Source organism: Trifolium pratense, linkage group LG7 (genome assembly GCF_020283565.1).
Source record: "Trifolium pratense cultivar HEN17-A07 linkage group LG7, ARS_RC_1.1, whole genome shotgun sequence".
Lineage (NCBI taxonomy): Eukaryota > Viridiplantae > Streptophyta > Magnoliopsida > Fabales > Fabaceae > Trifolium > Trifolium pratense.
Genome location: NC_060065.1, coordinates 6,800,235 through 6,823,229, shown reverse-complemented (window position 1 = coordinate 6,823,229; position 22,995 = coordinate 6,800,235). Strand labels below are relative to the sequence as shown.

Below are 22,995 nucleotides of genomic sequence, written 5' to 3'. Positions count from 1 at the left end.
TCACATTAAAAAAAATTATTCTCTCTTCATCTAAAATCATTTTAAAAATACTAATTTCACATTTTTTTAAAAAATTTGATATCCGACTAAAAGATTGATTAATATAATACGTCCATAAACTCTAGCTCAACGACAAAATATGGAAAAATAGTTAGGTCATGCGTCATGACTGAAGTTCAAATCTCGACTCTGTCACTTGTATGTAAGTTCATGATAACTTTACCGTTTTATCTATATACAATTTTTTGTTATGTGCGACTAATACGATCCATTAATGGGTCTAATTAAAGAGCAATTATCTGTATGAAAAGCCTAACATTTTTTGGTGGAATGAAACAACCTAACATAAAATTAGATAAATTGATACAAAAAGATTAGAACATGAGACCAAAGGCGAAACTTACCTGACGAGCCAAACACAATAGTTAAAAATTAATGTAATTGTAAATATTTTAGATGCTTTTTTTTTTGGTCAATTAATTTTTTTAGATATTTTTTACATAGATGGACTTGAAATCTGTCTCATGATCATTCTCCACCGAATGTACGCTGGCTTTGTTGTACTTTTTAGAACCTTTTGTCTTGCTGCGCTGTGTTCCTTTTATCATGACAAATTGACACTAGATAGAGGTGCATTAATTAGTAAAAGTACACATTATTTTGGATATTATCTTTTTCTTCAATAAGAGTTATATTTATTTTGGGAAAGAAGTACCGGTAGTACTACTGTGAATAATGCCAAATTAGTACATCCAATCTTCTTTGCTCTGCTTGTGGCTTTTCTTGGAATGAAGAATCCAAAGTTCCATGTAAAGTTTTGTTTGAAAAAATATAATTGATAACTATCAAATTAGTTTGTAAGAACTTCTCTGATAAGAGTATTAAAGAAGGTTTTATAGACTAATAATCCATATTTTATTTTTTTTATAAAAAAATTTAAGTTAAGTATCATACATTCTTTTGGTCATGTTCTCCACTTAACATTTGACACATCAAGATCTTATTTAAGTGGATAACATGAAAAAAATTGTTGATGTGTTACTCCCTCCGTCCCAAAAAGAATGACCCATTTTGAATATATGCACTATTCATATATATTGTTTTGACCATATTTTTCTACTAATAAATAAAAATAAATATTAACATATAAGATGTTGTTAGATTCGTCTCGATGAGTATTTTCAAAATATCAATTTTTTATAATTTTTACTATTATACAATTAAAGATATTAGTCGCCAAAGTTATGCATTGACATGCGTGTTTCGGTCAACTGGGTCATTCTTTTTGGGACGGAGGGAGTAATTTTTAAGTGAAGAACGAAATCAAAAAGATGTATGATACTTAACTTAAGTCTATGTTTTTCTTTTATTATTAAAGTTTCATAACATGTGATATTAAAATTGATGATAAAGTATCAAGTATCAGTACTCATAACTTTTTATTTTTGTTTACTATACAATGAAGCTGAAAGCTAGAGAATCTCACTCCAAACACAACACAAAATACTACATATTAACATATTTCCAAAACTATATTTGACACTCAAATGGTGGGGTACATGACGCAACTATATTGATTGAGAAAAATAAATATATTAATATTTTATTGAAATAAGATTATAATAGGTTAAATTAGTATACGTAAATCTTAATTAGCAGAAGTGATATTGTTGGTTATTTTTTTGAACAAAATTTAGAAGTAGTGGTACCATTGGAGTTCTAAATCCTAGTTTAACATTTTTCTTTTCTGCTCTAAGATTTGGGTCTTACAATTTGTGCTGTCTACCCCCAAGCATCGCCGTTCTTGTTGACCCATTTTGTCTATGTATAAGTAAGTACTGCATTTTTTTCAACTTAAATCTTATTCAAAAGGGTCACTATATTCTCTTTTGATCTTGTATTTATAATTATAATAGTATATACTAATACTACAACTAAAAGTTGAAACTTTACTCAAAGGTTTGATTTTTATGACTCAAAAGGTTTGATTTTGATGACCAAGTTAGTTGGTTAGTTAGTTTATTAATTTCAACAAGTTTCTATTTTTGTGATATGCTTAGGGTTGTTATGAATGGATGGTAATAAGCATCATCAAGGTGGTGAAGTAAGCATGACTGAGAAGAAAAGAGAAGAGGTGGTGGTGGCAATTTCAAATGTGGGTGGAGAAACCCATTACAATGACCATGATCATGAGTTGAAAGGGGTTGAATATTCGCCTCGTTACGCTTCAAAGTCACCACCTTTAAACTGTGCTTCCCCTGAGATAAGGTTCATCCCAAGCCCAAATAAGCCCCCAAAAATTCCAACTACAAATGAAAACCTTACTCCAAGAAAAAATCTTGCAAGATCAGTGTATTCCAAGCCCAAATCAAGATTTGGTGAACAACCTTACCCTATTGATGAGACCCTTTTAGAAGAGAATGTTACTTCAACTTTCCAAGAACAATTAGCTGTTAGTTCACCTTATAGGAACTCATTCAATAAAGCAGCACAGTCACCTAATAACAAATCTGGAACGGTTAATAGAAGCATTTCGATTACGTCTGTCGTCACTCCTAGGACGCCTTTGATGGCATCTCCAGGTCCTGCTGGTGAGGATGATTTTGATGAAATCATTTACAGGAAAGTTGAATTAAGTAAAGGCAAGCGAAAGAGACTAACGACTAAGGTTTTGATTGAATTGTTCGTGTTTGTGTGCATTGCGGGTAGCTTGGTGGCTAGCTTAACTATTGAGGAACTGAGAAGGACACAGATTTGGAGTTTAGCGCTTTGGAGGTGGTGTATGCTTGCGATGGTGACCTTTTGTGGCATGTTAGTTACCAAATGGTTCATGCACATTGTTGTTTTCTTGATTGAAATGAACTTCTTGTTGAAGAAAAAGGTGCTTTATTTTGTCCATGGACTGAAGAAATGTGTTCAGGTTTTCATTTGGATCGGTTTGGTTCTTCTCACATGGGTGCTTTTTATCAATCGCGGGGTTGAAAGATCTAAATTGGCAGCAAAGATTTTGGATGGTGTAACATGGACTCTTGTTTCCCTTCTCATAGGAGCATTTTTGTGGGTTATAAAGACATTGTTGCTTAAGATTTTGGCATCGAATTTCCATGTCAAATCTTTCTTTGATCGAATTCAAGAATCAATCTTCCATCAGTATGTTCTGCAGACTCTCTCCGGGCCTCCACTTATGGAAGAGGCTGAGAAAGTCGGTGGATCTCAAAGTATAGGCCATTTTAGTTTCAGGAGTACAATTGGTAAAGGTGGCACAAAGAAAGAGGTTATTGATATGGCAAAGCTTCACAGGATGAAGCAAGAGAAAGTTTCCTCGTGGACTATGAAGATTTTGGTAGATGCAGTGATGAATTCAAGGCTGTCCACAATCTCTAATTCACTAGATGAAACTTTTTATGATGTAGACAATGAACAAACTGATAAAGAAATTACTAATGAGATGGAAGCAACTGCTGCTGCCTATTACATTTTCAGGAATGTTGCTGCTTCCCCTAGTTGCAAGTAAGAATATAACATGCCTTATTACTTTTACTGTGTACAATGGTTGTAGCTTGTTAGGGTCTGTTTGGATTGAGTTATCCGAACTTATCTACTAGCATATACATTTATGATACTGTTTGTGAGACCTTATAGAAATAGTTTATGTCATGTCCTTAAGTTCAAAGGATAGCTTATAGATTGACTTTATTTTATCTTTCATTATAGAAAAAGTGTATACATAAGAACTTATAAGATAAATGTTTATGCTACAAGCATTTAATTAAGTTGTTTATCCAAAAAGGCATAAATGTATTTGCCCTTCTCCTTGTTTTGATATATACCACATTTGTTGCTGCTAAAAAGTGATCTCATTATGAATAGGGACATCGATGAGGATGAACTACGTCGATTCATGATTAAGGAAGAAGTTCCTTTCGTATTTCCCCTACTGGCACAGCCAGAGACAGGGGTAATCACCAGAAAGTCTCTAGCAAATTGGGTGGTAAGGTTTTATATGTTTGTTAAAAATTTGTTATCATCATAATGAAGGATTAAAATTCTGTTTGGACTATAATGTTTGTATTTTTCAGTTGAAGGTATATCAAGAACGTAGAGCACTCGCACACGCCTTATGCGATACTAAAACAGCTGTTAAACAATTAAACAAGCTCGTGACAGGAGTCCTAGCACTGGTGACCATAGTAGTATGGCTTCTTCTGATGGAGATTGCAACAACAAAAGTACTTGTATTCCTCTCATCACAGCTGGTACTTGCAGCTTTCATGTTTGGAAACACATGCAAGAATATATTCGAAGCCATCATCTTTGTTTTTGTAATGCACCCATTTGATGTCGGTGATCGATGTGTTATAGATGGTGTTGAGGTAATTTATAGCAGCCAAATTTAATTTCCATTGTTTGAGATTTGCTTATTCATTATGGCTTCTGATATTTTTGGCAGCTACTGGTTGAAGAAATGAATATACTGACAACAGTATTCTTGAAGCTTAGCAATGAAAAGCTGTATTATCCAAACTCTGTCCTCGCCACAAAACCAATTAGCAATTATTACAGAAGCCCAAATATGGGTGACAGTGTAGAGTTCTCGGTTGATTTTACGACACCAGTAGAGAAAATTGGAGCACTAAAAGAAAAAGTAAAGAGGTAAGCTAATTGTATCTTCATGAATTAATGAGTAGTCTTGATTAGGCTGATTCTAGTTCTGCTTACCCCTAACTCGACTTTCGGCCATATTTGGCTAACACTTCAAATATTTTTTTGGGTGTAAATAGTTCTAATTTCTAATGCCTTTTTGAAAATTAGGTACTTGGAGAAGAATCCACAATACTGGCATCCTAATTTTGGCTTGGTAGTGAAGGAGATTGAAAATGTAAATAAGATTAAGATGGGTGTTTATGTGACTCACACAATGAACTTTCAAGAATTTGCGGAGAAGAACAAGCGGAGAAGTGAACTAGTGATGGAAGTAAAGAAAATATTTGAAGAGCTCAATATCAGATACAACCTTATTCCACAAGGTGTTCATCTCAGACACATCGAATCTGATACGAGTTATGTCAGATGACGATTCTTTCTCACTGTTATGCAACTGCATATGTATGTGCTCTTTTTGTTTCTTTGATCTCTGCCAAATACCATCAGCTATTTTTCTTTGGTTGCATTTATTCATAAATCATGAGTGTTATGATTGGTTCTATATATTATTATTAGATTATGTATTCAAGACGTCTTATGTACCAACGTTGAAGTTGATCCAATGTAAAATGTAACGAATTTGATTGGCTGTAACGAATGTGGTTCTATGGTTGAACTTTGTCCCTTGTGTCTGGCTATAGTTTGATTGGCTCAGCATTATTCCTGATGTTTGCTGTATATGGTGGTTACACGATGTTGATTGTCTTCTTTTTTTTTGGGTAGAGGTTGTAGTAAATGAGATAGATTCAAGGACCAAAATTAGGATTAAACCTTTTTTTTTGAAACAAGGATTAAACCTTTTTTTAAAAATACATAAATAAACATATACACATGTACACTGGGTAGCTTTGCATTTGGATTTTTCTCGTGCATTCATGAAGTCAGTGCATCGATGGCAGATTGATCAAGATCGGACGATCTAGATTTCAAGTTCAGTATTTTAGATTTTTCTCTTAAAAATTCAAAATCTGTTTGCTCTCTAAACTGTCTGATATAAATCTAACAGCCATCGATGTACACACTATGTAAATGCGTGACATTGGCAACATCCATAACAAAACAGAAAATCAATAACTAAATAACATATTAAGGTAAGTATAAGATTTATGGCAAGTGTAACCTTATGAGATGATAACCTCATCCCACAAATACCAGGTGGAAAATGTTCCACGTAGGATAAAACCTACATGTTCCATCTCATCTGAAAATCTCCACTTTGCACCTATCATAATCTTGTTATGTCCATTACCTTATCAGAGAATCTAAGCACATAACTTTTCACCAGAGTCTACACAGACCAAGTAAGCAAGCACATCACAAGCAAAAAAGCACAAGAGCAAAAAAAATGGCTTCTGCTTCTTGTGCAACGGCTTTGCCACTGAGTTCTGGTATCCAAAATAAGCTTAAAAATCCATCCTCTGAATCCTTTTTCAGGCCATTACCAGTAACACAACCAAAGAGGATCACAAAGTCAAAATCCAAGTTTGAAATTCATGCATCTTTGAAAGAGAAGACAGTGGCAGGACTTACAGCTGCATCCTTGACAGCTTCCATGGTTATACCTGAGGTGGCTCATGCAGCTGGATCTGATCTCTCACCATCTCTCCAAAACTTTCTACTAAGTATTTTTGCTGGTGGAGCTGTGCTAGCAGCTATATTTGGGGCTGTTATTGGTGTTTCCAACTTTGATCCGGTTAAAAGAGCTTAATTATGTCTTGAAAAGGTTTTAAACTTTGTCCTTTTAATTTGATTTCTGTGTAATATGTTGATGCAACTGGTTGCATTATATGTTTGTTTAATAAACATTAAATTCCAGGTGCTGCTTATCTTTTATTCTCCTTATTCTTCTTATAGGTTGTCTGTTATAAACTACAATGAACTATAAAGCTTAATTCTGAGTAGAGATATATCTCAAAACTTAATTTACAGTACTAACAAATCTGTCATGAGTTCAATACTTTAACACACAAGGAGCTTACAAATGAACCTAACTTAGACATATTGAACCAAATTGATGAAACAATCCAAAACTAGTGATTAAAATCACATGAAAAGCTCGAAATAAGATATTCCAAACAACTTAAGTTTGTCTCCCTGCAAGAATTCATGTTCAAACTATGGCTTGAAAGTGGAAACATCAGTGACGATAAGCCACGCCGTGTCCAGGAATGAATCTAGCATTTTCTTCAGTGTACACATGAGTTTCATTCTGAAGCCTGAAACAAATATGATTTTGGTGAAAATGTTGATTTCATAATCAGAGTTCTTCATTGAGATGTGAAATGTGAAAAGAAAAAAAAGAAATGTTCTTACGACTGTGAAAGAGTCTTGTTCATGGTGGTAGATGAGTGGAACCAGTCTCCAGTTAGATAGAGCAATTCTCCATTTATTCTTTCTTTCATTCTTTTGTCCATTTCCTCAGAACCAATGAATAATGGTTGGTCTGAAGCCTGTGTTTTAAGTATGATATAAATACACTATAAATACTTGTAAAAGAATATTGATGATAAGCAATTTTTTCTTCTTCTTTTAATTACCATAACCCATCCCCAAGTATCAGCAAATGATGGTACATGAGTTGTGTATGCTATCACATCTGCAAAGAAACAAGCACAAGAACAAATGTTTGAGTAAAACCATACATAACAAAATATCCATGTTTGAATCCAATTGCTTAAATTAATGAAATATTCTTACATTTAAAGACTTGTTTGATTGTGTTATATATAGAAGTGAAGACTTCCTTGTGCGTCAAGATACCTGCCGGTCCTGCCTGTGCATGAAAACATCAACATTTTTTAATTACTAGTACTCCTCTTTAGTCGTTAATATACGAAAAAATTTACTTTGTAGATTCATTGAAAGATTGATATATCTAGTCAGGAATCAGGGGAGTAGGGGACATAAATGAGAGTTCAAACAAACCTGAGTGACAAAAATGCCATTCTCATTGAGCTTGGGCTTGAGGATATTCTCATAGAAAGATTTTGTATAAAGTTGATAGCAAGGTCCACCTTCAACTGGGTCTGCCAAGTCTCCAACAATGATATCAAATTTCTCTTTCCTTTTCTCTAATTCCACCCTACAATGCAAAATTTGTGTTTAAATTTTAGCTTAAGTAATAAGTACTTATTTAGAACTGGCAGAATCAAAATGATGATTTACTCAATTATAAACATAAACTAAAATAACCAGTAAATAATAGGAGGAAAGATCCATACCTGGCATCATTGATGACAAGGTTGAGCTTCTTATGAGCAAAGGCCTCACTATTTGTAATCAAGTATTTTCTGCAGAAATCTACCACCTCCTGCAAGGTTGAATTTCACATTGTTAATTTTGAGTATCATCTATATCAATGTTAACTTTTAAGATAGTATAACTGAGTATGGTAACAACCTGGTCTATATCGCACATGATAACTTTCTCTATTGACTTGTGCTTGAGGGATTCCCTTGCAGCAGACCCTTCACCTCCTCCCATTATAAACACTCTTTTGGGGCTGCCACAATCAGTAACATATGCTTCTTTACGTTAGTACAATACTTCAAAGTGTGTGTCAGTGTCGTAATCAATACACTGAAAATTGAAATGCTTAACTTTTCTCTGAAACTGAATTCTTCATTTGGAATTCTTAAACAATGTCCTTATTTAGGACACTTGTTAGCACGAACTTTATAGTTATTTATATAGAAACTTACTTGGGGTGACATAAGAGAGGGGGATGAATCAAGCATTCATGATAAATAAATTCGTCGATTTCAGCACTTTGCATCTTCCCATCAATGACTAGGGCCTAATGCAACATTAATAATCAATTGTCACATATTAGAAGAAGGAAAATAAGAAGTACTACTATAGCAAAGTTGCATTCATACCTTTCCAAAACGCTTTGTATCCAAAAGAGCTATCTCTTGGTAATCACTAGTCCCTTTATGAAGCACACTATTGAAAACAATGGAAAACATCTGAGTTTATTTTATACTATAATACAGTAATGAACCAAAACATAAGTCAAAATTGTGAAAATGATAGTGTGGACTAGCTTTTTATAGTATTTAACTAACTCATCATTATAAAACCAATTATAAGGTGTCATTGTTATTTATTTATAAATTCTATATCTCTATTGATTGTGAATGAAATGGTGAACCTGTTCAAAGCAAAAGACCATTTGAGATCATCATCGATAACTTCCTCGTACCAAGAAAAATCATGGTCATAGTTATTGGTAAGGTGTTGTTCTATTTGATCATCATGGTCATGGCCAAACCCATTAACGTAGAGTAGCTCAGGAGCCTCACCCATGTTTGAAAAATTTAAAACTGAGGGAAGAGTTGGTAGATGTAGATAACTAAATACAGTTATATGAGATTTGCGGCTATGTAAATAGTTGAGTGCACTTACTTGCTTTTATAGCTTTTTGTTTTCATTTCCTAGTCTCTTATCAAATTCTTTAATTATACCTTTCTCCATATACATAGTATTCTATTGTAAAATTTTATTAGCCTTACAAATATGTGTTATTAAGACACACTCATGAGGGATTAGAAATAGAAATTCATGTAAATGTGAGCTAGTTGGTAGAAATATTACATTATATATGTAAGGGTCAAGATTCAAACCTGAACATCCTACTTACTTACCTTAAAGATGGAGTTTCTAGTCACTAAGTTACTTAACGAAAAAAAAAAGAAATATATTTGTTGAAAAAGACGGTAAGGTGGAGTTTTACGTTAAATTATAATCTTACCTGACTGACCCTTAGTGATTAATCCATCAAGTCAGGTAGGACTATAATTGACCTTACAACACTCTCCCTCAAAACACTAAGGGTCTCTTTAGATGGGTTTATTTGAGTTTATCTATTAGCATAAGTTATAAGTTTTGTGAGATCAATTGTCCTATAACTTATAAAGATAGCTTATGACAATTTTCATGAGATTTTTTCTAGCTTAATTTTATAAGTTTAAGAAAAAAAACTTATAGAATATACAAAAACAATTAAACTTAATTTTATTCGATGCTATAAAAATATTTTATATAAACTTATACATAAGTGTTTATCATAAAATGTGATTATAGCTGCAAATAAGTTGTTTATCCAAATAGAGCTTAAATGTTGTTACATTTCTATGGTTGGATTCAAACTCAAGACCTCTAATAAAAATTTGAACAGACCCGAATCATCTCATTGAAGAGGAATTCTTACTTGGGCTTAGCTACTGTCTAAAAAATAAAAAATCTTCAAACTTTGATAAGATATTGCCATGACCTGAGCTTAGGCCCGACACAAGAATCTTAAAAATAATTTTCAATGCAACATATACTCTCCAATCTCCATGATTAACATCACTTTCTCAACTGTTATTTCTGTTATTATTTATTAAGTATTTTCCTTTGTGGTAAGTGGGATTTTTGTCCAAAATAATAATAAAAATGGCTCTCCATATATATAACTACTTTGGAGCAAGTATATATATACTGTATTTGATGTCAGCTAGATAAGGTTATGAAATGCAACGGTCTCATCAGATCCCATTTATGACTATAGTATATAGATCGTATCTAGTTAGTAGTTACAATATTGGCAATTAGCAATATAAAAAAGGTGTCCAAATTCAGAAGAATATGGCCTTCCATGACACAGAGCATTAATTCATTTGCATTATGGTTTTAATATATAGTGACGCCTAGCTAGATACTGTGATTAGTAAATCTTTCCAAATTAGATATGATGATGATTCGTTAATATGTGTTTCTTTGTGTAGGAGGGGATGTATCTATGCACCTGATTATTATTGAAACAAATATACGTAGTACACAACATTGACGCAAGCAATAGCACCTGAGATAGTATAATAATCTTACCTCATAACTGTTGTGGTCGATGGAACGCCTCTACGGCGGTGGTGAAGAGGAGGTATATTTGTAGATACTCTGACACTCAAGTTAGTAGTTATGTGAAGTGAAAGATTTAAAATAAAAGATTCATTACCCAGTCCTTTTGCATGAGAATCGTATATATAGTTCCCAGAGCGCGGCGGAGCCAAGACCATCAATGTGAGAGCCCATTTTGCAATCTTGACATTGATGGATTTCGGAATTTGACTTTATAAAGTTAGTATATTAATATTTTCTTTTTATGTTTTACAATTGAAATTGGATGAATTAAAAATTCGAACTAATTTAAACCGATTTAATTTTATTGAATTTCTTAAATGAGGGATCAAAATTAAATTGCAAGTGTTTTAAAGAATATTTATTTTATCTCAAAATTGATATTATTATCGATTCACTATCTCGTAATATTGCAAGTTTAAAGAATAAGGCCGCGTTTGTTTTGAATTTTTTAAGTAAAAATTTATTTATATATTTAAAAAAGAATCACTTTTATCATTATAGAAGTGTTTGTTATAGATTTTTAGAAAATCATTTTGTTAAAAAAAATATTTTTAAAATGAAAGGCTAATCTTAATAGTTTTTCTAAAATCTATTTCTTTTATAAATAACAAAGAACTCAAGTGTAGCAACTTCAATTTTAATAAATAATAAAAAAAAAATGAAAAGTAGCTGATTAATGATTTGGACTCATGTAGAATTGTGTCAGGTCCACAACGTCGCTTTAACAAAAGAAAAAGGTAATACGACGTCGCTTTGAGTGAAAAACATAAAAAGCAGCGATAAAGTAAAAATTCGCCGTTGCCGGGGATCGAACCCGGGTCACCCGCGTGACAGGCGGGAATACTTACCACTATACTACAACGACTCAGTTGTTAATCTGAACTCTCATATATTATTTAAATATAACAAAATTCCATGAGAACCTTCAAGTTCTAGATAACACATTTGTGGCAAAGATACGTTACATTATCTCACCCATGTTTTATTCTCTGATTTCATAATCATACATTAACAAAACATAGAAACTGTTCCAATAAATGAAAACATAGCCTAGGCAATGGCCTTGTCCTCTGCTACCACTACAGTATGCATCATTCCATGTAACAACATTCTTCCAACCAAATTGAAATTCTCAACTAACTTTGTTTTTACTGTAAAACTACCTCGGAGATTATGCATCAGAAGCAGCTCTGCTGAAAACTCTGCAGGGACTACAGACTTTGAGTCAGAGAGTTCCATCCAACTTCCAGAAGAATCATCTTCTTTAATTTCTATTCTCAACGTTGAAAGAGCTCTCCGTGGCATACGTAAGCTTCACAGTCATATTTTTTTATGTATTAACCCTCTGGTTCTCGGGAGAATGAAGCCGGTAATCATATTTTCATTAACACTGATGTTGCATTAAATTAATGAAAATATGGTTTAGAATGCAGCTATTACAGATGTAGATCATTATGGTAGACTCGGCATTCCAAGAGGATGTCCATATGAAATGGTCAGAAACATACATTTTATGTACTTATAATTTAATTCATATATACTATCGGTGCAAAGATTTTTATACCGTCAATCAATCATATTCGTGTTCAGAACATTAAAACTGTTTGACTTCTAAAGTCTCGCACGGATTGTGTTTTATTGACAATGTAAAACTTTTTATGATGTATCACAATTAACAGGTGCCAGTTGCGTATAATAACAAGGTTCGAGAATTGGAGAGTCAAGGTTTAGAGGAAGACGTACTCAAGAACAAATTGGAACTTCTCAGAGTCAGTATATATGATATGATTTGAATTGTTTGGTATTTGCATAATTGCATTGTTATAGATGAGACTTGAAAAAACATGATATCTTTGTATAGGAATCGTACACCATCATGTCATCGCCGGATGAAAGAAGAATGTATGACTGGAGTTTGGCAAGAGAAGGTAACACAGAAAAATTCATTTGGCCTTATGAGGTTGATGTTTCTGAGCTTCAAAAAGGAGATCCTCCACCACAGGTACTACTTGTTCTTAATTATTTCTCAGTATCCTAAACTAGTAATTAGGAGCTAGATGTTTGAGATGGTGAGATAAGAGAGAGATTCTTATTTCCACTTTTGATGGCAGGAACCTGAGGATGTTGGACCAACCAGACTGGTTGGATACTTCCTAATTGGATGGATACTGCTGGCAATTGTGTTATCAATTGGACTAAATTTATAGAAACAGGTGTATATGCATCAATGCATAGATCTTTTTTTCTTCCCTCTAATTAAAACAATTATGTATAATGTACAAAATGTTTTGAATTCAATGAAACTATGTACCAAAATTCAGCATATGCAAACTGATATAGAATACATATGTGAAAATATTGTTAACATTGCCTGTTAACGCCTTTACTTTCACTATATAGAACTACTCTTAAGAATCATGATTCATGAATTAATCAACCAAACAAAAAGAACTGATGGTATTTGACGGATCAAAGAAACAAAAGAAGCACATACATGAAGTTGCATAGCAATAATTAAGAATCATGATTTGAGATAACTTGTATCAGGTTCCAAGTGTCTGAGATGAACACCTTGTGGAATAAGGTTGTATCTTATATTGAGCTCTTCAAATATTCTCTTTACTTCCATCACTAGTTCACTTCTCCGCTTCGTCTTCTCTCCAAACTCTTGAAAGTTTATTGTGTGAGTAACATAAAGACCCATCTTAATCTTATTTACATTTTCAATCTCCTTCACTACCAAACCAAAATTAGGATACCAATGTTGTGGATTTCTCTCCAAATACCTAATAATTATGAAAAAAATAAAATACATTAGAACTATTTTCACCCAAATAAATATTTGAAGTGTTAGCCGAATAAGGCCAACAGTCGAGTTAAGGGTGAGCAGATTAGCAGAATTAGAATAAGTAGAATCCAGATTACTCATTTAATCATGAAGATACAATTAGCTTACCTCTTTACTTTTTCTTTCAGTGCTCCAATTTTCTCTGCTGGTGTCATAAAATCAACCGAGAACTCTACGGTGTCGCCCATACTAGGGCTTCTGTAATAATTGCTGATCGGTTTTACGGCTAGGACAGAGTTTGGATAGTACACCTTTTCATTATTAAGTTTCAAGAATACTGTTGTCAATATATTCATTTCTTCAACCAATAGCTGCAAGATAATTCTGAGGCATTAATATGCGAATCTCAAACTCTAAAGTTAAACAAAACTCAGGCTGCTATAAATTACCTCAATGCCATCTATAACACACCGATCGCCAACATCAAATGGATGCATTACAAACACGAAGATGATGGCTTCGAATATATTCTTGCACGTATTTCCAAACATGAAAGCCGCAAGTACTAGCTGAGATGACAGGAACACAAGTACTTTTGTTGTTGCAATCTCCATTAGAAGAAGCCACACTACTATGGTCACCACTACTAGAACCACTGTCACAAGCTTGTTTAATTGTTTAACAGCTGTTTTGGTGTCGCTTAATGCATGCGCCAGTGCTTTACGTTCTTGATATACCTTTAACTGAAAAATAGAAACATTAGGTTCCAAACAGAATTTCAATCCATCATTATGATGACAAATTTTTATCAAACATATAAAACTTACCACCCAATCTGCTAAAGATTTTCTGGTAATTAGCCCAGTTTCTGCCTGTGCCAGTAGTGGAAATACCAAAGGAACTTCTTCCTTAATCAGAAACCTACGAAGTTCATTCTCATCGATGTCCCTATTTCATAATGAGAGCACTTTTTTTAGCAGCAACAAAAGTGGTAGATGTCAAAACAAGGAGAAGGGCAAATACATTTAGAACTTGTTTCGATAAACAACTTAATTAAGCATTGGTAGCATAAACAGTTATAACTTAAAAGTGTTTATGTGTAAGCTAATTTTATGACAAAAGATAAACAATGTCAAATTGTTTTTATTTAAGTTATAAGTTGTTTTCATTAGCTGTCCTAGGGAGCTTATCTTACAAACAGTCCCACAAATGACTATGCTATTAAATAAGCTCAAATAAATCAATTCAAACAGACACTCTACAACTAATAATGCATATATTCTTACTTGCAACTAGCGGAAGCAGCAACATTCCTGAAAACGTAATAGGCAGCAGCAGTTGCTTCCATCTCATTAGTAATTTCTTTATCATTTTGTTCGTTGTCTACATCATAAAAAGTTTCATCTAGTGAATTAGAGATTGTGGACAGCCTCGAATTCATCACTGCATCTACTAAAATCTTCATAGTCCACGAGGAAACTTTCTCTTGCTTCATCCTATGAAGCTTTGCCATATCAATAACCTCTTTCTTTGTGCTACCTTTACTGGTTGTACTCCTGAAACTAAAATGGCTAATACTTTGAGTTCCATTGACTTTCTCAGCCTCTTCCATAAGTGGAGGCCCAGAGAGAGTCTGCAGAACGTATTGATGGAAGATCGATTCTTGAATTCGATCAAAGAAAGATTTGACGTGGAAATTTGACGCCAGAATCTTTAGCAACGTTGTTTTTATGAGCCACAGAAATGCTCCAATGAGAAGTGAAACAAGAGTCCATGTTACACCATCTAAAATCTTTGCTGCCAATTTAGATCGTTGGACCCCGCGATTGATAAAAAGCACCCATGTGAGAAGCACCAAACCAATCCAAATGAAAACCTGGACACATTTCTTCAATCCATGGACAAAATAAAGCACCTTTTTCTTCAACAAGAAGTTCATTTCAATCAAGAAAACAACAATGTGCATGAACCATTTGGTAACTAACATGCCACAAAAGGTCACCATCACAAGCATACACCACCTCCAAAGCCCTAAACTCCAAATTTTTGTCCTTTTTAGTTCCTCAACTGTTAAACTAGCCAACAAGCTACCCGCGATGAACACAAACACGAACGATTCAATCAAAACCTTAGTTGTTAGTCTCTTACGCTTGCCTTTACTAAATTCAACTTTCTTGTAAATGATTTCATCGGGATCTTCACCAGCAGGACCTGGAGAAGCCAAAAAAGGTGTTCTAGGAGTGACGACAGAAGTAATTGAAACAGTTCTATTTACCGTTCCAAATTTGTTATTCGGTGAATGTAATGAGTTCCTATGTGGTGAAGTAACATTCTCTTCAAAAAGGGTTCCATCAATAGGGTAAGGTTGTTCACCAAATCTTGATTTGGGCTTGGAATACACTGATCTTGCAAGATTTTTTCTTGGAGTACGATTTTCATTTGTAGTGGGAACTTTAGGGGGTTTATTTGGGCTAGGGATGAATCTTATCTCAGGAGAAGCACAGTTAAAAGGTGGTGACTTTGAAGCGTAGCGAGGTGAAGATTCAATCCCTTTGAACTCATGATCATGGTCATGATCATTTGAAATTGCCACCACCACTTGTTCTGTTTTCTTCTCAATCATGCTTACTTCACCACCTTGATGATGCTTATTACCATCCATTCACAACTCTAAGCATATCACAAAAATAGAAACTTGTTGAAATTAATAAACTAACTAGCCAACTTGGTCATGAAAATGAAGCCTTTGAACAAGTAATGTTGAACAATTATTGGTAGAAGTTAAATAAAAAAAGAAACACAATGAGACAAGATTCAGCTATAGTATTAAACTATTAGTATAAAAATAAATACAGGAGGAATATGAATATATTATATATAGAGTATGAAAGAAAAGAGATCTAGTGAAGATGTAACAGCTTATTGTGTCTGACATAAGGTTAGCTGGCACAGGTTGAAACACATGTATATGTATGAAGTAGTTGTTCAGTTTGGTTGGACTAGGAATCTTTTTTGGATCATCAAAAGGAAAGGAAAGGAAACTTTGGAGTAGAAATCTAGTAGTAGTTACCATATAATTTATTAGATTTAAGAGAATTTAAAAATGTAGTAGTAGTAGTAGTAGTAGTCAGTGCTTACATATGCATGCAAGTGGAGTGAGTCAACAAGTACGGCGATGCTTGGGGATCAGGCAACCTAATGAGAGCAGCAAAGCAGAATATCAAATGTTAAACAATGATGTCAGGCTACTTACTGCCTTCTACCACCCTAATTTATAAACATCTAAATAATGTAAAATAGTTTTAGACATACTATTAATTTGATGCTACTTTTTTTTGGGGGGGGGGGGGGGGGGGGGGGTAGAAATAGTTTTAGACATACTATATATGCCTCTTCACGGCTGATTAAGGTGCACAAAAACCACGAGACATTGTCTCACATTGCCAGCAAGAATAGCTTTCGCTGAGAAAGTTGAGACAAACTTGCTGGAGTGGAGATGTGCATAGTATAATTAATATACTCAAATCACTCGTCATCACTTGTCACAAACTAACTCACGATGTATCCACCTATTAAAAATACTACCATGTTATCCATCATCTCGCATGGTCGGTATATCTACATAAAAAATAAATTACATGGATCTGTATTTCCTTCCTTTCTAAAAACAATATTGATCGTTCGGAAAAAACCGAATTCAAATTTTAGTGGAATAATTTTTAACTTTACTCATCTCGCGGCTAAATTCTGAATAATCGGTCCCTTTTTCTGGAAACTAGAGGATTAATAAAAAACTAAATAAGGAAAATGCTAAACAGAGCCCCCGGGGCACTGTTTAAGGAACCAAATATAGTAATATCATATTGAAGTTTGTGCAGTCAACGCCTCGAAAGTCTAAAATGTGCTATTTTCAATTTTAAAATTTCCTTTTTTGGTTTCCTTAACCAGTGCCCCGGGGGCACCGGTTAGCATGACCCATTAAATAAATAAACAAGATTGCTAATTAGAATCGTTAATTTTCTTGAGGGTGCAAATTCTGAGATATTTATTTCCTAACATCTTAGTTCATTCATCATCATAACCATCAAATTATCCGTATCTCCACTTCTTGAGGGGAATTAAGCATTTAAACTTGGAGTTGATTTCTTTTAAAACTACCGTTAAATATGCACAATTAATTATGGGATATTTTTCATGTTTAATTTTGAAACAAATATTGCAAATTTATCACACTAGACAAATAGACCGGGCTTTATTAAAAAATATATATTGGGCTGTTTTTGACTCATAGAGAATTGGGCCAGGTCCATTGGTTGGGCTCCATAATGTTTTTTAATTTAAATGACGTCGCTTTGAGTGAAAATCATAAAAAGAAAGCAAAATGAAAACAAACGCCGTTGCCGGGGATCGAACCCGGGTCACCCGCGTGACAGGCGGGAATACTTACCACTATACTACAACGACTCAATTGTTAACTTGAACTCTCATATTACATTTGTCCAGAATCTCCTTATTCAAGATAATGCTTGTTGTATTTTATGATTTCATAATGATATACATTAAACAAAACTAGAACCCAACCCAGTATAAGAAACGTTCCAGTACTTATCATTATGATCTTGTCCTCCTCCACCACTATAGTATGTATTCCAAATAACAGCATTTTAAGCACTCCAACTATGGAACTATTTTAATTATTGATGTAATGATAAAAAACACATTTGCTTAAAGTGCAAAACCATTTTATTTATACCCGTTTGACAAAAGCTTTGATATCTAAAAATTAATTAATCAACGTTGTGATATTCATGTGATTAAAACATGATCTAACATCGACATTTTAAACTGAAGACATGTTTATTTCTCATTTAAAACGTGATGTTCTATCAAACAAAAGTAAAATGGATGCTTTAACTTTAAACCAATTGAATAGACTTCTCACTCAATTACTTTAGACTTCAGACTCATCAAAGGATAATAACTTAAACAAATTTACAATCAATATTGAAAAATTAAGTACCACATTGATTAAAGATAAAGTCCGACTGAGTTAAAAGAATGACATTTTTTACCTTACAAACTAGTTTGTAAGATTGAGTTAAGTCAAACTTTCAATTATAAGATGGCAGCATAGTCAAGTTTTAGGTTATCGGCCGTTTATTTACATCAACGCATCAATAACACCAATAGTATTTGACGTGACGGGGTCTAAGAATCGTTTCAAACATGCACTTGATTTTACATCTCACCCAAAATTCAGCAAATGCATTTGTTGATTTGTTTTCTTACACAAACTCAAATTGCATTTAAAATAAAATTGAAATTACAATCTTCTATTTTTATTGTGACTAACTAGAACTAGAAGAAGGCATTGTTACACACATATTGAATCTTCTACCAGTTATTTTCTCAATGCTTGAAACAATGGAAGACTCTCTCTCTTTAGCAAGATCTCTCTCACGTTCTTTCACAATAGCTTCTCTTTCATATATCTCATTTTCTTCACGCCTCCATTTTTCTTCCCTCTCTTTTCTTTCTTTCTCCATTCTTTCTATCACCTCCAACAGTTTTTTCTGCAAAACCTCTTGATGATTAACCACACTTTTTGTTAATCTTTTAAAGAATGCATTCATCAAACTCATTTCTTCTTTCAATCTCTTCTTTCTCCTTTTCTTTTTAGCCTTTCTCTTTGAGTCATCATGTTCCTCGATGAACGGCGCTTGATGATTCCGACCAAGTTTGTATTTGTACACAGCTTCAAGCTCGCCAAAGTTGTTGTCCGGAACCAAACATCTCTCATGTTGTTGTTTTTCTGTTGCATCGGAGATTATTGTGTTGTTGAATGCTTTCCTGAGAAAATACCAACACAACAGTCAATCATAATCGTCTGATCATTTAAAATGTTTGACTTTAATCATAACTACTTTTAAAGTTTAGTTGTTATTTGTTGACATTGTAAAACTTTATATTGAAATTAAACTCAAAATGAAAATAATAATAATAGAAAATGCGAATACCAAAAAGATACTGCGGCGGTGGATCCTTCGCATTCAACGTAACGATTTACAATATTGTCAGCCAAAGAATGTGTTTGTTGATGTGGTTGAAATTTATGTGAGTAATCATCATGTTGATGGAATTGATAAAAATGTTGATATTCTTGGTGACATTGTTCTTTCCATCCTTGATTTTGTTGTTGTGTGTTATGGGGAGATTGTGAATAATGATAGTGTTGGAGAATAGGGTGAATGTGGTTTGGGGTGTGGAGAATGGATGAAGGACCATTATCAATGGTGAGATTTTGTTCTTGGTCATAAAGGGTATTGGTATTGGTGGCCATTTCATAGGGAGGCTGCATAAGCAAATTACTACTAACATTCAATGCTTTGTTTGTTTGTTGAAATGGTCCAAAGTCTAAAACTAAAGACGAAGGGAAGAATGGGAAGTACTAAATAGTAACACCTCTGAGTTTTGGGCAAAAAGGGTTGAGTTAGAACTCAAGTTCTACTTGCACCAATAGAATAGTAGTAATATTTATTGACAAATGTCATGAATATTTTGGTAGGTGTCGGGTTATTAGGACTTTATTCGGTAAAAATAATAGATAGATGATAGTTTATAGTTGATAATTTATTTTATAGTTATAGTTTATGGCAATTACTGAATAGATTTTTTTTTCTGTCATACAAGTTTATAAGCTATACCATAATAAGTTATTGAAATAAATTATAAGTTTGTAAGGAAATGATAATTATTGAACAGATTTTTTTTATCATACAAAATCATAAATTCAAAATTTAGTATTGTCGGACAAATCGAAGTTTTTTCATTTTTTTTTTGGAGTAAATAATTATCTCTATCAGTAAAAAGTTTTGACCTAAGTTAGTGGTGCTTTTTAATTCTATCATTTGCTTATCAAAAAAAAAATCTTATATTGTTTTCATACATCTTAAAAATCTTGCATCATTCATGCTCCTCAATCCACACTAAGGAGTATTTTTTTTTACGAACACTAAGGAGTATTTTATAAAGGATAAATCTGTAAAGATTCATACGCAACTCAAAATAACAATATCTTGAAACGTAGTGTATTCTACTTGAGGATGAAACGAAACTGTTATTATTATGTTTTTTTAGAGAAACAAAACAGTTACTATTATTCTTATATATATATATATATATATATATATATATATATATATATATATATATATATATATATATATATATATATATAAAAAAAAAAATTTACTAATATGCTTATGAATTTTAAAATATGTCACATGAATAAGACCCGCATCATAAATGTACTACACTCCTTGAATAGTACTCCCTCTCTGGCTCTCTATTATTTATTAAATTATTTGTTATCTTATTTTGTTAGATATTGAAAAGTATTTTTATATTTAATTTATGTTGTTATACTATTTTAAAATTTAAAATATAATAATGACAAACGATTTTATTTATTATTCTCTTTACTTACATCTTTTTTTCCGAAATCCTTCCATCCAAACTCACAAATGTGCAGAACCGCATAATTCTTCATGGTCAGCCGTATTTGACTTGGCAGATTAAACCCCACCTGAGACCACATAGAGAATTTGATTCATTGCATTGCAAATGTGGAATTTGTCTCATTGGCAAATTTAATACAAATATGATATGATATTTCAGCTACTCATAAAAAAATTAATATATGTGGTTTAATTTTAGACTAAACATATTAAAAAAAATATTCACAAGTATCTAGCTCGGAGCTTGGTTCGATGACAGGTCTGATATCAAATGGTTTCAACCTCTCCCAACTGTAGTTGTCGGATCGAACCATAATATTTCTTATCAAATTCAGCATCAATAACCACTAAATTAACTAATGATTACGGTCCAACTAACTATTACGGTAGTACTTAATTAGTGCTGACGTTTTTCATAATAAAAATTGTGAAAAACAACATCCCAAAATCCTGCAAGTGCATATAATGTGGCTGTTGCTTGCAGGGGATGGTTATCTAAAGACACGTGTGAATACAATTATGATCTGACGAGAAAAAGACATTGTTTTGGAAGCATACAATAGATGCTCACATGACTGCTACATAACGTCGTTCTCATGTCTTCACCATTAATTTCGTGTTTGCTTCATCTAACGGTCATAGATACTCTGCATTGCAAATTTCAACGTCAGAGTTGGACTTTTGTTTTGGTACTCAGTGGTCTGAGAAGAAGGGTCGGACCCAAATGAACGGGGGGCCATCTGCACCTTTGTGTTTCATTAGCCAGCTGTGGTGTGTAATGTCATTTTCAACAACGTACAACATTCCATTGTTTTCTTTCTTTTTTGAACAAAAATATAAACTAAAGCTGAACAATCTGGTAGTATACATTTTATTATAATATATATAGGTAAGGTGTATAATTTTGATAGATTTATAAATAATATATAATATAGAAAAATGAATAAACATTATTTATAAACTATGTTGTATAGGTGCGGGTACGGTACCGGTACGTGGTACGGCATTTTTAAAAAAACTAATGTACGGGTACGCTCGTATAAATTTTTTTTTTAATATAGTTATATAGTTAATATAATAAAATTATATTCTTAAAGCAAATAATTAAACATAAAAAATAGGAAACTTTAAAAGTAGTTATATTGTGGTTTACACGTTTAGGAAATTAGGAGTAGTAGTAAGATTATGCGGCTCTATTTTTAAAAATAAATAAAAAGGGAATGAGACTGAATCAATTCTAATTTTAAACTAAAGTGAATCCTAAGAGTACCACGCGCGTACCCCGGAAGTACCACATGTGTACACGCAAGAAAAAAAAAAAATTCGGTACTTTGAGGATACGTACCATGGGAGTACCATATGCGTACCGGTACCCGGTACGTACCCGATACCGGTACTTTGTCTAAAACGGAGTACCCGTGCAATATAGTTTATAAACATATCAAAATTATCATCTTAGTAGATGTATTAGTACATATCTGAATAAGATGCTTACCGAAGAATTCGTTAAAATAAAAAAAAAAACATATCACCATTTATTGATTATTCATCAAATAATCAATAAATCTGATCTCTATTATATGTAGTAGTACTTTCTCATTAGCATCATATTCTTGGTTACATTATTAACAAATGCACTATTTTAACATTTTTCTTTAACAAAAATCCAAACAACTTCGCTACATTGTCAAACACATTTGACTCATAGTAATACCTTTCACACACGGAGATGTTGAATAAATATGTCACTCCCTTCCTCCTATAATGAACGATTCATTTGACTATTTTACACATATTAAGAAAAGTGCAAAAAATGAATAAGAGAGTGGTGTTTTTACTAAATTATTATTTGTGACGTATATTGGTGTAATCACCATTATTATAAATGCATATTGGAATATATTTACCTCAGAATGATGAAAGTAGTATTAATTAGATGGTAGGATTAGAAAATAAGTAACTAATATTGTCTTGAAAAGAAAAAAAAAAAAAAAAAGGATCACTTATTTTGCATCCATGTCAAGGCTCATTGTAGTAAACCCAGGGTTAGGGGGTGAATTTCCAGGAAACAAATAAACTTCA

At 32.9% G+C, this 22,995-nt stretch overlaps 6 protein-coding genes and 2 non-coding genes across 9 annotated transcripts; 3 read left to right on the top strand and 5 right to left on the bottom strand.

Moving 5' to 3' along the window:
• Nucleotides 1-1,655: 1,655 nt before the first annotated feature.
• Nucleotides 1,656-5,371, top strand: LOC123894207 (mechanosensitive ion channel protein 10-like). 2 transcript variants are annotated; one of them, XM_045944138.1, is made up of 6 exons: nt 1,656-1,831; nt 2,061-3,510; nt 3,871-3,991; nt 4,080-4,373; nt 4,451-4,653; nt 4,813-5,371. In XM_045944138.1, the coding sequence occupies exons 2-6, from the start codon at nt 2,072-2,074 to the stop codon at nt 5,072-5,074; spliced, it is 2,319 nt and encodes a 772-aa protein (XP_045800094.1). In that variant the 5' UTR covers nt 1,656-1,831; nt 2,061-2,071; the 3' UTR covers nt 5,075-5,371. The 2 variants fall into 2 exon arrangements, with proteins under 2 accessions (XP_045800094.1, XP_045800095.1); XM_045944139.1 differs by having other exon boundaries at nt 1,702-1,825.
• Nucleotides 5,372-5,924: 553 nt separating this feature from the next.
• On the top strand, nt 5,925-6,537 carry LOC123894209. The gene has a single exon (XM_045944140.1). The coding sequence runs from the start codon at nt 6,050-6,052 to the stop codon at nt 6,410-6,412; it is 363 nt and encodes a 120-aa protein (XP_045800096.1). The 5' UTR covers nt 5,925-6,049; the 3' UTR covers nt 6,413-6,537.
• Nucleotides 6,538-6,596: 59 nt separating this feature from the next.
• On the bottom strand, nt 6,597-9,083 carry LOC123894210 (thermospermine synthase ACAULIS5). The gene is made up of 10 exons (XM_045944141.1): nt 8,858-9,083; nt 8,583-8,649; nt 8,406-8,500; nt 8,104-8,206; nt 7,926-8,014; nt 7,630-7,786; nt 7,402-7,477; nt 7,242-7,300; nt 7,018-7,154; nt 6,597-6,920 (listed from the first exon to the last, which is right to left on the bottom strand). The coding sequence occupies exons 1-10, from the start codon at nt 9,010-9,012 to the stop codon at nt 6,842-6,844; spliced, it is 1,017 nt and encodes a 338-aa protein (XP_045800097.1). The 5' UTR covers nt 9,013-9,083; the 3' UTR covers nt 6,597-6,841.
• A 2,318-nt stretch (nt 9,084-11,401) lies between these two features.
• Nucleotides 11,402-11,473, bottom strand: TRNAD-GUC. Its single transcript has one exon. It is a non-coding gene; the product is annotated as a tRNA-Asp (tRNA).
• A 113-nt stretch (nt 11,474-11,586) lies between these two features.
• LOC123894206 (NAD(P)H-quinone oxidoreductase subunit U, chloroplastic) lies at nt 11,587-12,939 on the top strand. Its single transcript, XM_045944137.1, has 5 exons — nt 11,587-11,915; nt 12,042-12,103; nt 12,288-12,377; nt 12,470-12,610; nt 12,720-12,939. The coding sequence occupies exons 1-5, from the start codon at nt 11,666-11,668 to the stop codon at nt 12,813-12,815; spliced, it is 639 nt and encodes a 212-aa protein (XP_045800093.1). The 5' UTR covers nt 11,587-11,665; the 3' UTR covers nt 12,816-12,939.
• LOC123894205 (mechanosensitive ion channel protein 10-like) lies at nt 12,881-16,489 on the bottom strand. The gene is made up of 5 exons (XM_045944136.1): nt 14,683-16,489; nt 14,224-14,344; nt 13,846-14,139; nt 13,565-13,767; nt 12,881-13,394 (listed from the first exon to the last, which is right to left on the bottom strand). Exons 1-5 carry the CDS (start codon nt 16,056-16,058, stop codon nt 13,130-13,132), a joined length of 2,259 nt encoding a protein of 752 aa, XP_045800092.1. The 5' UTR covers nt 16,059-16,489; the 3' UTR covers nt 12,881-13,129.
• Nucleotides 16,490-17,788: 1,299 nt separating this feature from the next.
• TRNAD-GUC lies at nt 17,789-17,860 on the bottom strand. Its single transcript has one exon. It is a non-coding gene; the product is annotated as a tRNA-Asp (tRNA).
• Nucleotides 17,861-18,649: 789 nt separating this feature from the next.
• On the bottom strand, nt 18,650-19,796 carry LOC123894204 (trihelix transcription factor GT-2-like). Its single transcript, XM_045944135.1, has 2 exons — nt 19,414-19,796; nt 18,650-19,246 (listed from the first exon to the last, which is right to left on the bottom strand). The coding sequence occupies exons 1-2, from the start codon at nt 19,752-19,754 to the stop codon at nt 18,745-18,747; spliced, it is 843 nt and encodes a 280-aa protein (XP_045800091.1). The 5' UTR covers nt 19,755-19,796; the 3' UTR covers nt 18,650-18,744.
• Between the last annotated feature and the right edge of the window lie 3,199 nt (nt 19,797-22,995).